This window comes from Nomascus leucogenys, chromosome 5 (genome assembly GCF_006542625.1).
Source record: "Nomascus leucogenys isolate Asia chromosome 5, Asia_NLE_v1, whole genome shotgun sequence".
NCBI lineage: Eukaryota > Metazoa > Chordata > Mammalia > Primates > Hylobatidae > Nomascus > Nomascus leucogenys.
Window position 1 is genome coordinate 50,899,109 of NC_044385.1, and position 14,967 is coordinate 50,914,075.

At 37.7% G+C, this 14,967-nt stretch overlaps 1 protein-coding gene across 3 annotated transcripts in view; it reads right to left on the reverse strand.

The window, feature by feature from the left end:
- Nucleotides 1-14,185, reverse strand: part of SYT14 (synaptotagmin 14) — a 241,003-nt gene extending 226,818 nt beyond the window's left edge. For all 3 annotated transcript variants that reach the window (XM_003273016.4, XM_003273018.4, XM_030813066.1), the window contains exon 1: nucleotides 14,088-14,185. In XM_003273016.4, coding sequence (XP_003273064.1) covers nucleotides 14,088-14,100 — 13 coding nt within the window. In that variant the 5' untranslated portion in view covers nucleotides 14,101-14,185. The remainder of the gene's footprint in view (nucleotides 1-14,087) is intronic.
- Between the last annotated feature and the right edge of the window lie 782 nt (nucleotides 14,186-14,967).

Genomic DNA, 14,967 nt, shown 5'->3' on the forward strand with positions numbered 1-14,967 from the left:
AATCACATCAACATTTCCCAAGCATCTCTTCACATCATCTAGAAGGAAAGACTGTAAGAGAGGACCCACTTTTGTATCTGAGCCTTAACATACACAGGTAAGTTATTGAAAGGTCAATCCTGTAAAGTTACTATTTATATTTTATCATATATGTTCATATTATATATTCTCCAACAACCCACTATTACAAATTTGTAAAACAAATTTAATAGTATGATGATAAAAACAAACTTAACTTTAAAAATTATTTTGATTATTCTTTTTTGGAAAGTCTTTTGTAATGTTTTTTTTAAAAAAATCTCTACTTATTGGGCCAAAAACCAAAAATACAGAAAAGTGCGCAAATATGTAAAACTTTCATGTAATTGTCACAAAGTAAGCACCCGAGTTGCTAAAAACCAAGGCAAGAACCAGAACTTTGCTGGCATTCCAAGAGTCCCTTTACTCATTTTCCTAGGCAGTCCTTTGTGCCCCAGAAGTACCTAATCTCCTGAGTGCTATCATTACAGCTTGGTTTTGTCTGCTTAAAAAATTTATACAAATGGAATTGTTAAGTGGGCATTTTTGAGTCCTACTTCTTTCAATATTAGGTTGGTAAGATCAAACTATTTTATTACTTGTAGTTGTGGCTCATTCCTTTTCATTTCCATATAGAATTCCATTGTGTATAAATATACATATATATACATATATTCATGCATACATATGCATAAATTTCAATTCTATTGTTCATAAACATTTGGATTGATTTGGGTTTGCTGTGACTAATTTTGCTACGAACCTTTTCATATAACATATGTCTCTGTTTCCCACGTGTGTGCTGTGCGTGCCTTTCTTCTAAATGTATTCCGAGGAGAACAGCTGGGTTTATCGGGCAAGTGCATGTTTAACTTTAAAAGACAATGGCAAATGATGGAAATGGATAAAGAAAATGTGGTAAATATATGCGGTGGAATACTATGCAGCCTAAAAAAAGAAGGAAATTCTGTCATGTGCAACAACATGGATGAACCCGGAGGACATTATGCTAAGTCAAAGAAAGCAGACACAGAAGGACAGATACTGCATGATCTCACTTGTATGTGGAAGCTACAAAAGTCAAATTCACAGATGTAGAGTAGAATGGTGGTTACCAAAGGTGGGAGAGAAGAAGGGAATGGAGAGCGGCAGGATAGGAAAAGGGGAGATACTGCAAAGGGTACAAAGTTTCAGATAGACGAGGAGTTTTAGGGATCTACTGCACAGCATGGTGACTACAGTTATTAATAATGTGTCGTATATTTCAAAATTGCTAAAAGACTAGACCTTAAATGTTCTCACCACAAAAAAGGTGAAGTGACTGATATGTTAATTAGCTTGATTTAATCATTTCACAATGTATACATATATTGAAAGATCACATTGTACCCCATAAATACACACTTTGAATATTCTAATTTATTATAAGAGTAATTGTATCTATTAGTTACTACTATATAGATATATTTCTTTCACTCAGAAGCATGTCATTACTTTAATGTAAGCTGAATAAAATTTTGTAGTGTTCCATATATGTATGACCTTATAATTATGTTGTGAATTACTTTTAAACTTTCCATAATGAAAATATTAAATAATCATTTCAGTTTAGCATAGAAGTTTATTATAAACAGCTTGGTTATAAGAAACAGAAATATTCTACAGAAATAACATGAGAAGTAAAAACCATGATATCCACTAAAAAAAGTAGGTCATCTGAGAAGCAAGCTAAAAAAACGAGAAAATAGTATTTCTATCACCAAAGTAGGTTAGACCTTCATTCTGACTTGGTTGTAACAATGGCATTGCTTCTTTCTTATTAAAAATACAGAATAATCACTGATTATCAGGAAGATAGGCTTTGCAAGAAGAAACACCTAACTTAAAGCTATGGTTATAAATGAATTATTCAGCAAAACCCCAGTGTAAAAAACAGAGTGTTAATTGGAGCATTACCCACAGATCACTTGCTGAAAGGCTAGAATGAAATATACCTACGTACTACAGTTCTTTCCAGTTGAGGAGATGCTAGTCCAATGACTGGATATTTACCAAATTACGACAAAAAGCTATTTTTGAGAACATTAGAAGGTTCATGTAATAAAAATAACATAACTATAATGTATTAATATATTGAGGCCTATGATGTTTTCACAGGTTACTTAGAAATATTCTCCGTACATATTAAGGCTTATTCTCTAGAAGTTACACATGTAACTTAATTTGAGTTACATAGTTAATTCATGTAAAAAGGCTGTACTTTTTAAAGCCTGTAATTAGAACTAAACTCTCCCCCGTATTTAATATAAATTGATTAGGTTTTACCACATACACCTAATCTTAACTGTAACAGCATTATTTTTACAAGGCTTAGTATGTACAGTAACAATAAAAACCGCTACATTCTAAGACGTTTATCAGAACTGCAGAATGATAATGAAAGCCAGTTCCCACTTTTAAAAGCATTTAATTTATCTATATTATACAAAAGAACCTCTTAAATTTTTTAAGTTACTCGAATAATCACTATATTTCAAATTTACAGTCAATTAGCTGCCAAATTTGTCCAAGTACCCACAAAAGTCAAACAAGCAAATAAGACTATGCATGACCTTTCTTGATATTTGTCCCCCAAATTCTAACCAACAAATAAGACTTCACTGATGTACATGTGGAACTCAAAAGCAATCACTATTCTTATGAAAATGAACAGGATTACTAAGGATACATTCCAGACAATAAAATAAAATTCAAGAAAACCCTGCTTTTAAAAATAAAAAAGAATACAAAAAAGTCATATAAATTTATTACATTATTAGAAACTGAAATTGAGTGGGTTTTTTTTGGTTTTTTTTTTGAGACAGAGTCTCACTCTGTTGCCAGGCTGGAGTGCAGTGGCGCAATCTCAGCTCACTGCAACCTCTGCCTCCCGGGTTCAAGCAATTCTCCTGCCTCAGCCTCCCGAGTAGCTGGGATTACAGGCACACACCACCACGCCCGGTTAATTTTTATATTTTTAGTAGAGACAGGGTTTCACTATGTTGCCCAGGATGGTCTCGATCTCTTGACCTCATGATCCACCTTCCTCGGCCTCCCAAAGTGCTGGGATTACAGGCATGAGCCACCACGCCCAGCCTAGTGTTCCTTTTATCCCCAATCCTTCCTAAGGCTGGGAGGAGTGTAAGGAAAAAAACATGCATTCTCTAGGTTAAATGTTAATTTTTTAATGTATATGTTTGGAAGTCAAAGGCTTAAATACTTTTTCAGTTAGAGTTATGTTGAACTTTGTACAAATTTTATGTATTATTTTGTCTTGAAAAGTAAATCTGAAAAGTTTCCAAAAGAAACGTTAAATTTGTAAGCAGGAGGCAAGAAAGACACTGCAGACATACCTTGACTTAGATGTGGTGGTTATCCAAAAAGTGGTGTACTGCTTTTAACAGTGTAATGCACAAGAGGGAATGCTTACTCGGTCACTTAGCCAGTATCTTTGGAAACAGATTAATCTTCCACTAAAATAAATAATCACCTCCAAAATGAACTCCTGTATAAATACAATTTTCCACACATCAAATTTAATTCAAGAAAAGGAAGACTGGGACACCACATTAGAATGACAGAACAGAAGACACTAGAACTCAGAACTACATTTGTCTAGTTCATAATTTTATAGATAAATGGAGACCCCAAAAGTTAAAGTTGCTCAAGGTCACTAGTTAATTGTCAGAAAAAAAAATAGAACATTATGTTTAATGTATTTTGGAAAGTAAATATTGATTTTTCCTCATTTTTATGAAAAAAATGAAAGTTATGAAATTGTTTTCCAATCCTTTAAGGTAATTTAAATAGAACTGCATAAAAACTATACTTGGAGATAATACTAGCATTGTTTTTGAAATAATCATCTCAGCAACATGGAAAGGAGAAACAGATAGAAAATAACAAGCTTAGTCAAAGTTACCATCTTTTCCTTCAGGCAAACCCATGTAGGAGTAAAATGTAAACTGGCACAATCCTCTACAATTGGCATAAGGGGTGTAAGAGAAAATAGATGTGTGTGGGCACACACATGTGCTGTGATTGTGTGCATGTGTGTTTCTGTATGAATATACATGTAAGTGTGAGTGTAATTGGAAACTGGAATTTTAAAAAAATACACAAGAGGATCATTACAACATATGTACATGTTTACACATCTTTACAGAAGGAAAATATGTAGTTACATGGCAGCCCCATCGAAATACATCCAGGTACAAGCATACCTCAGAGATATCAATGGGTTTGACTCCCAACCACTGCAATAAAGTGTATATCGCAATAAAACAAGTCACATAAACTTTCTGGTTTCCCAGTGCATACAAAAGTTATGTTTACACTAGACTGTAGTCTATTAAGTGTGCAATATCATTGTGTCTTAAAAAAAGTACGATCTTAATTTAAAAATAATTTATTGCTAAAAAAATTATTAATGATTGTCTAAGCCTTCAGCAAGTCCTATCTTTTTGCTGGCAAAGGGTCTTGCCTTGATGTTGATGATTGTGAACCCATAAGGATGATGGTTGATGAAGGTTGGGGTGGCTGTGGCAACTTCTTAAAATTAGACAATGAAGTTTACCACACTGATGGATTCTTTCTTTCATGGAAGATTTCTCTGTAGCATGCAATGCTGTTTGATAGCATTTTACCCACAGTAGAATTTTAAAAACTGGAGTCAATCCTCTCAAACCCTACAGTTTCTTTATCAACTAAGTGTATGTAATATTCTAAACCCTTTGTCATTTCAACAATGTTCATAGCAGCTTCACCAGTAGTAGATTTCATCTCAAGAAACCACTTTGTTCATCCATAGAAGCAACTCCTCATCCGTTCAAGTTTCATCATGAGATTTCAGCAATTTAGTCACATATTAAGGCTCCACTTCTAATTCTAGTTCTCTTGCTAGTTCCACCTCATCTGTAGTGACTTCCCCCACTTAAGTCTTGAGCCTCTCAAAGTCATCCATGATAGTTGGAATCAACTTCTCCCAAACTCCTATTAATGTTGATATTTTGGCCTCCTCTAATGAATCACAAATGTTCACAACGGCATCCAGAATGATTAATCCTTTCCAGAAAGTTTTCCATTTACTTTGCCAGGTCCATCAAAGGAATCACTATCTAATGGCAGCTATAGCCTTACACAATATATTTCCTAAATAATAAAGTTTGAAAGTCTTAATTAATCCTTGATCCATGAGCTGCAGAATAAATGTTGTATTAGCAGGCATGAAAACAACCTTCATCTCCTTGTACGTCTCCATCAGAGCTCCTGGGTGAGCAGATGCCTTATCAATGAGCAGTAACATTCTGAAAGGTATCTTTTTTCTGAGCAGTAGGACTCAACAGCAGACTCAAAATATTCAATAAACCATGCTGTAAACAGATGTTCTGTCATTTAAAACCCCAAAATTTTAGGCTTTGTTGTTCCATTTGTAGAGCACACACAGAGCACATTTAGCATCCTTAAGACCCCAAGGATTTTCAGAATCGTCAATGGGCACTGGCTTCCACTTAAAGTCACCAGATGCATCAGCCCCTAACAAGAGAGTCAGCTTGTCCTTTCGAGCTTTGAAGCCAAGCATTGACTTCTCCTCTCTAGCTATGAAACTTTCAGATGACATCCTCTTCTAATAGGCTGTTTCACCTACAATGAAAATCTGTTGTTTAGTGTAGCCACCTTCATCAACGATCTCAACTAGATCTTATGGATAACCTGCTACAGCTTCTCCATCAGCACTTGCTGCTTCACCTCACACTTTTATGTCATGGAGGTAGCTTCTTTCTAAACCTTATGAACTAACCTTTGCTGGCTTCCAACTTTTCTTCTGCAGCTTCTTCACTTCTCTCAGCATTCACAGAATTGAAGAGAGTGAGGGACTTACTCTGGATTAGGCTTTGGCTTTAGGGAATGTTGTGGCTGGTTTGATCTGCCATCCAGACCACTCAAACTTCTCTATATCAGCAATAAGGCTGTTAAGCCTTCCTGTCACTCATAGGTTCACTACAGCGGGTAGCACTGTTAATTTCCTTCAAGAACTTTTCCTTTGCATTCACAACTTCACCTACTGGCACAGAAGGCCTAGCTTTTGGCCAGTCTCAGCTTTTAACATGCCTTCCGCACTAGGATTAATCATTTCTAGCTTTTGATTTAAAGTGAGAGACATGTGACTCTTCCTTTCATTGAACATTTGTAGGGTTATTAATTGTTGTGTCTCAGGGAATAGGGAAGCCAAAGGAAAGGAAGAGAGACTGAGGGAATAACTGATTGGTGGAACAACCAGAACACACACAACATTTATCAACTAAGTTTGCCATCTTATATTGGCATGGCTCGTAGCGCCCAAAACAATTACAATAGTAGCATCAAAGATCACTGATCACAGATCACCATAACAAGTATAATAATAATGAAAGTTTCAAATATTACAAGAATTACCAAAACGTGACACAGAGACCCAAGGTGAGCACATGCTGTTGAAAAAATTGTGCCAATAGATTCGTTCAACAGAGTTGCCACAAACCTTCAATTTGTAAAAATGCAAATTTGTGAATTTACAACAAAATGAAGCGCAAGGAGGTATGCCTGTACACAAAAATGGAATTAAACCCCAAAATTTAGTTCCTTTAAAATGGATCTAAGAGTCCTTTTCAAAATCAACTGTATTTTGTCCACCATGTTTATTCTGACCATTAGCCTAAATCACCACAATTTACAGGTTCTGCTTATTTCTTCTTGGTCAAACACTGAAAGGCTACTTTAGAAATGTCTTAAATTCCATCTCATCTAAAGATTCTTCTCCAAAGCACATGCATTAGTCAGAGCCTTTAAATGATCACCTAACTTACATTTATAAACTCTTTTATAGCTAATCCTTATGCAAACACCTACATTGTACATCATAAGCATGAAACTACTAATGCAACTCCCCCAACCAACTTAATCCACTTAGACCATCGTCACTAACCTCTAGACATCTTTTAGTTTTGTCCCTAATTAGACCATTCAAGGAATAATACCAATTTTGGTCACCAATTTAAAATACAGTGTTACATAAAGATCATTGCTTCTGAATTGAGTCAGACTTCAATTCTAAAGTCAGCATCACCTAGTACTGTCTTTGCAAACCTATGCTTGTTACTTAATCTTTGGAGTAAGTAAAAATAATAGCTAAAGTAATTTATAAAATAATAATAACCTCAGGACAGAAAATAGCTTTCATCTTGTATACTAATTCTGATGGATTGGGAGTAGCTGCTGGAGTGGGGGTGGAGGGTAGAGTTGCCAAGGATTCTGAAACCAAGTCCACAACTGGCAAGAAAAAAGATGTCTTAATAAAACAGATGTCTGCTGCAGACAAGAGAGGGAGAAGCGGTGCTATTCATGATTGAGAAAATGAATATATGTTGCCCGGCCCATGGCAAGCACCCAAAAAAAGTTAATTCCCTTTGCATTTTTCACCAAGTAGAATACAAAATTCAAAGAAATTCAGGCTCTGGAGATGTTTTCTTCTCTTCTACAGTTATCATTGAATTTCAGGCATTCTCCCATGTAAATATTCCAAAATAAATGTTAACTTTCTCATACTTCTTAACCTGTCCTCTTTTTTGAATTTTTTCTTTAAAAAAGAGAAAAAAAAAAAAAAACCTTCAGGCCTCCAACCCTCTGGGAGTTATCCTCCCAAATTGGAATTCCTTTACTTTTTGCTGTTGCTATGCAATTACTGTAGAATTAAAATAGTCTGAAAAAGTCAAGTCCTTTCTATACTTTTACAAACTCATTTTATCTATGATATTTCTATTAAATAGCAGCCTACACTTTGAAACACATACTACCCCTCCAGCATCACATAAAATAAACTAGATCTTATTCACAACAGTATCTTAGAGCACTTTATAATTTACAAAGCATGCTAAATACAGTATCTCATTTGATCCACATAAGTTCTTATGAATTTATTCAACAGTCTTTTCTAAGAGGTATAAATTTTATCTTATAAAATTAAATTTACTGTTCACAAATTAATCCATTTTTCCAACTTTTGAGCTACTCTTTAATTCAATTCGTTTAGTCAAGTATGTTTTTGACTGCTAGATGCTCATTAACGTAACACAATAAAACCTTAAGTATGCGCTCACAAAAAATTCTACTTAAGTGAATTTTCTAGTCAACCAAGAACAAAACTTTTACTTCTGCACCAGATCATTTTTTAAAGCTACTAATATGCATTACTGCATTAAGTTCAGAATACTGAAGATAATTTAATATTCATTAAAACTTCTATCTCATGATGACTCAAAATAATATATTGAATACCAATTCTAACATAGTCCTAAAAATGTGAAAATAAGAAATTGTTCTGAATATATGTGTGGCTCTTAGAAATTTGTTCATAAACTCCTAATAACAGCTTCCTGAGTTGTCACTATTTCCCCCTTCTAAAAAAATGGTAAATCAAGGGTTCTAATTTGATAGGTTCCAATTTAGCTATTACTATATATACATACAAAATACGCATATAATCATTTTACTCAAAAGCGTGAAATGTTTTATATATAGTAGTTTGTTCATTCTTACATTATTCATATATAAGCACTTTCATATTAGGTAGTAATTGACTAGGATTCAGAGGAAAAGAATAAAGTCAGCTAAATGGAAATAAAATTCATGAAAACAATCTATTATACTACCACACATATACTATGTGCGAACATAATATTTTCAAATAAACTGATAATGCAAATAGTATTACTCAACAAATAACAAATTGTATAAATTAAGCCAGTATATGGTTCTCTCTGCTTTCCCCACTGGCATGCACTGCTGCATTCTCTTTTTTTTTTATTTTTTTATTTTTTGAGATGGAATCTCACTCTGTTGCCCAAGCTGGAGTGCAGTGGCACAATCTTGGCTTACTGCAACCTCAGTCTCCCGGGTTTAGGTGATTCTCCTGCCTCAGCCTCCCCAGCAGCTGGGACTACAGGTGTGCGCCACTACACCCAGCTAAGTTTTGTATTTTTAGTAGAGACAAAGTTTCACCATGTTGGCCAGGCTGGTCTCAAACTCCTGACTTCAACTGATCTGCCCACCTCGGCCTGCCAAAGTGCACTGCTGCATTCTAATACAACCTTAAAACAACAAAAAATAAAACACCACTGTGTCTCTAATTTTGTGTTTCTAAGTGTTTCTAATTTTGTGTAGTCAGTTAGAAAAGTAACCTTGAATAATCTGTAAATTATTCAAAAGTAAATCTATTGGGTATTTTAACTGAATATTTCAAATGGCTTTTGAAAGTCTAAATTTTGCCTTAGAAATCTTAGAGCCAAAAGAAACCTTAAAGAACATCTCAGTATTCTTCTCATTATTTTAAAAATACAATATATGTATGTAGCAAACTATAAGGTACATTATTAATAAAAGCAAGTGCACTATATACATACACACACACACACACACACACACACACACACACATATATACACACACATAGATTCTCACTAGTTTAACCTTATTCTACATTTTTAAAAAATGTTACCCAGGGAAGTTAAGTAAAGTTAATATAGCAACGTAACAAGTGTTTATTTTTTACTTTGGCAAAAGTTTGCAGAGTCTTCTGATATTCTTATGGAAGAGAAAGAAAAATGTGGACTGGATGAAGGAAGGAAGTTAGATCATTAAGGACCAGCCTTATCTTGAGGTTTTAAGAAACTCAGATTTGCATTTTATAGTATGAAGATAACTAGCACTAATTTGGAAAATGAATTGGAAGGAAACAACACTGGAAATGAGACTACTCAGGAAATTAATGCAAGTCTCTTAATGAGCGATAAGGGCATAAACTAAAGTGAAGACATCAAGCAGCACAAATTGATTTGAATTGTAGACTTGGCAGGACTTAGTTATCAACAGGATGTGGGAGGTGAACTGTAATACAAGGTTGGTGTCCAGGTTTTTAACTCAGATTCCTGGTTACTTAAAAATGCCTCTCGGATGGTAAATCTGCACAGAGCGGGGGGGTGGTAAATTTGCATGGAGGCTGGATTTGGTGGCTGTGATGACAACTTTGGGACATTCTGAATATCCTAAGGTTAACATTTTGGATTGCCGAGGACATCCATGTGAAAGTATCTAGCTACTATTTGGAAATATAAGTCAGGAAAATTCTGTTAGAAATACGCTTCTGGACAATGGCATAATTTATGATGACGATGTTCAGAATTCCACGAAACAATGCATAGAAACTCGGCTTGAGTTCATACAAAATACAATTGCCCTCCCCATATCCACAGGTTCAGCATCTATGGATTTAACTAACCACGCATGGAAAACATTGTTAGGCCTACAATGGTTGTATGTGTACTGAATATGTACAGACTTTTTTTCTTGTCATTATTCCCTAAAGAACTATTTACATAGCATTTACATTACAGTAGGTATTACAAGTAGACTGGAGATGATCTAAATATGGGAGGATGTGCATAAGTTATATGCAAACATTATGCCATATGATATAAAGAACTTGAGCATTCTTAAATTTTAGTATCTCCAGGGGACCTGGAACCAATCTCCCCCACGGTTACCAAGGGACAACTGTATTCAGGTACTATACAAAACCTAAGGGGTACAAAAATGAATAAGACATTAACCTCTAGAAATTTACAGTCGGACAGGAAAAAAAAATTGTAAATAAGTGATTACTAAATTGTTCAATGCGTGCAATTACGGCAATGTGTATAAAGCAGACAATGACAACAGGGTCAAGAATGGAAGCCACTAGAACATTAGGTCAGGTGGATTAAGACAAGACTGAGAAACATGTAATCAAGAGAGGAGGAAATTTCAAATACAACAAAAAAGAGTCAACACTATCAGATTAACAGAGGCCAACACTAGAAGAATTAATATGCTGGATAGCAATTACATCACTTCATAGGCTAGGCTACAACAATGATTCCCAACCTGGTATTGCCAGATCACTGGGCCAACAGTAAGGATGTGTAACTATTCTCAATATTTCAAAATGCCTTTTAAAACTTCTAACTTTACCTAATATAGCCTAACTTCTTTACAGCTGACTGGAATTATGTTAGCTCAATATGGTAACTCTATCATCTTATATTTGTCTCTTTTTTTGATTAGTAGTTACACATCTGATAAAGGGAGGAAATGAATGATTACTTAGTAGAAATAATTTTGTGTTATAAAACAGGTTTACACAGAGAAGAAAATAAAAACAATCCTTAGTACTTAAAAGTCTAGACTCAAGGGCTAAAACACTAGGCCATAGCTAATAAGAGTATGCTTAACAGCCATAAACGACCTGTTCAGTTCAAAACATTGGTTAGCTAAGTAAGGGGTTGTAGGCACATGCCTTGAGAGTAGTCAAGCTAAAAGAGACTGTGGTTTTAGTTGATAACAGCCTCGCTCTGTGCCAACACGAAGCTCCAAAAAAACCTATTCTAATGTTAAGCCATATTAATAGCATTACACATAAGTGAAGGAGTGGTATAACAGTTTTAATGTATGCTATTCAACAGTATAACTGGAATGAAATGGCCCACTACTATGTTCCAAATTTTAAAACATACAACTACGATATTTTATCTAGAAAACACTCTAGAGCTGTTTTCAAATGGCAGAAGGGATATCATATATAGAGAGAATAGTGGGCTTTTAATTTATTGCTACAGAAAACAAAACTAGGATGGGTAGACAGACGTTACTGAACGGCAGATAGTCGGCCAAATACAAAGACCTTATGAATGTAAGAATTACTGCCAAAAAACAGTGTTAGACCCATCATCATTGAATGTTTTTATACAAAGGAAAGATGATCCATCTCTTAGCATTCACACTACACTGTAATTGCATGTTTAAAATTATCTGTCTCTCCGAATAGAACATGAACTCTTTGAGGGAAGGGTTATAGTCTTATTTATCTTTTTGGCCCCATGGAATCTAGCAATGAACATTGTATACAGCTATTGTACAAAAAAAAAAGGCCTACTGAATTAATAGGTGAATGAAGAAATTGAATGTTTTAAGAAACACTTCATTGAAAAGATGAGATGCCCTTTTGGGCCCCTAAATTTTTAAGATGTCCTTAGTACAGAGTCTCATGCAAAACTCATTCTACTTCATAACACAGCCTAGGAAGGGTGTGCATAATGAATCTATTTTACTATGTGATAAGGAGCACAGTTAGGCTAATTCGAACTGCTATCTTTATCTGAAGTGCTAATATTAATTACAGTTTCTTTGCCAAACTAGAAAAGATATAATTCCTGATCTTTGTATTACGAAACCTTAAGCAAATGCTTCAGTATGAAAATATTTATGAGAGTATCTCAAACACAGAAGAATCTCTAGAATGCGAGGATTTAAAAAATCTTATTCTTTAAACATGTTAAGTAGTAGGCAGAACAAAATGCCATCAGGTGACATGGAAAATGAATCAGTAACACTTAACTGCCAGTAGAAAGAAAGGAAGAACTAAGAAAAAAAGGAAAAAACTGAAAAGATTTTAAGAAATTACAAGTTACAGCATCATATCTGAATGGCATCTGCCTGAAGGATTTTCCTCATGTTCTGCCTAAACCTTTCTACTTTCACGGCTTCACAAGAAACTCTACCACAAACTAGTTGGGAAAATAAAGTACACAACATAAATCAGGGGGTTTGGTTTCTTGATTTTTAACCTTTGGTAAAAGGGCAGTGAGGGAAACAAACGTTGAAAGTACTGCTCCAGGTAACAGGAACATCATAGATTATAGGTAGATCTTATTCCCCACCATTTTAACTCAAGTAGACATTTGCAACTGTCTGAATGTGTCTTGCATACAATAGGTACTCCCTCTCTTAAATAAATAAGAGAAATGTAAACACACAGCTAACTCTATTTTGGAGGCCACATGATCCGACAAAAAGAAGTCCCGAGAGATGCATACTACCAGTGATTGATCACTTAGAAGGGAAACGCTTTAAAAAGTTTTACTTGGGAACGCGCTTTCAATGTAGAGAAATAATGATATAGTTATAGGTATCTTGCACAGCTGTACAGATGAATATACACACACAGGGAAAATTTACAAATTACTTTCACTGTTTGAGTTAATCTAAGAGACAGGGCCTGGAAGATGTAATCTTTCACATAAATATCCTAGACGTGTGAAATTAATTTTCACAATATCTTCCTTAAAAACAAGGCAAAATATAGACACTTGGTCCAGTTACATGTTTCTGGAGAAAGAGAAAAACACACTTTAGTATCAACTACCTTATCTAGGAACTAATTTTTATTAAGCTGTTTTTCGAAATATGAGCCTTGTTGGCATTATAACACTTCATAGAATGATATTTGCAGGATTCTAAGAATGTGTGCTTGTTGTAAAGACGTTATTTACTTCTTTTCATGGAGAAAAACAGTTTTGAGTGTTTTGAGGAGGAAATTAACATAACCCCAAATTTCCTGGACCCCCTACAACGGCAAACAGAAGGGGAATGGACAGAGTGTAACCCAGCATCGGCCCGATCGGGGACAGGGAAGGGTTAGGAATGGGACAAAAAACTGGACTCTCAGTTTGGCAGGAAGGCGGGTATTGCGGAAGGATGGTTTGCCGCGGCGGGGGAAAGAAAAGAAGGTGCAGCCTGAGCCCCCCGTGGCCCCTCGCTCCTCCCAGCCCGTCCCGCGGGGTCTGCAGGGCCTCACCCCGACCTCCACTCCGCGCGGCCAGCAGGAGGCGGCGGCCCGGACGCTGTACCTGCCCGCCAGCCCGCTCTGCCCCGCGTGCGGCCGCGGGGAGGCCGGTAAAACCGCGAAGGCCGGGGCGAGCGAGCCAGTCGAGCCCGGTGTCCCAGCAGCGCCGCTCCGCCCACCAGCCTCCCGAGACGCGGCCAGGACCCCCGCGCGTCCTCAGCCGGCTCCAGCCCTCAGGAGGCGGCCCCGTCAGCGCCTCGGCCTGCCGGCGCACCTCCGAGCCCCCAGCCAGCTGCGCGGTCCCGGTCCTCGCTCCCCGCTGTCAGCCTCCACTTACCTTCAATCGCCATGATGTGCTCGCCACGGACCGCACCAAGTGGATGGCGGGGGCAGCAGGCGCGAGGGCGGGCGGAGGACGCGCCGAGTCCGCCAACGAGAGGGGCGGGGCCCGGCCCGGAGTCGCCCGGCTGCGCGGCCGCGAGGGGCGCCGCGGGCGGGGCGAGGGAGGGGCCCCGAGCGCCGCAAGTGCGGGCCGCGGAAGAAATGGAACCTTCCCGGGGCCGCCGCTGCCGGCACGTGACGCCACCCCGCCCCCACCCTACCCTACCCCACCCCACCGCCCCCACCGCGCCTCGCGCCTGGATTCAAAACAGGTGCCCGGCCCGGAGAGCCACGGGCCCGCGCCCGAGACCCGCCCCAGGCGCGCCGAGCTCGTGTGGGGGCCCGGGCCCAAGCTTCCTGGCGCCGGGCGCCCTCCGGTCCGGTACTTGCAGCAAACGAAGTCCATGAAGGAGGCGAGTGGCAAATGATGTGGTCAGGACCATGGACAGGTCTCCTTGGTTGTAAAGGATTCACACCCACTGACTCTCAGATTTGGTAATAGGAAAGTCTGTTTTGGTTTCGTTTGGTTTTATTTTGTTTTGTTTTGCCCGAATCAGCCACATACTCGTCTCAGATCTCCGCTGTGAAGTGGAGAAACAGCTAGTTGGCAAAAAGCAAAAAGGAGAGAGGAATCCTGAGCACAGCAGTGGTCTCTCACACACACACACACACACACTCACCTGCACGCACTCACTTCACCCCTTGGCCTCGCTCTTGATAAGCCTTGCTGCCACACAGAGCTTGGCTTACCTCTTGGAACTAAGAGTTGGAATTTGTCTACACATTGCTAACGCACATTTGAAGCCACACAAAAGTAGGGGTTAGACAGACGTTTT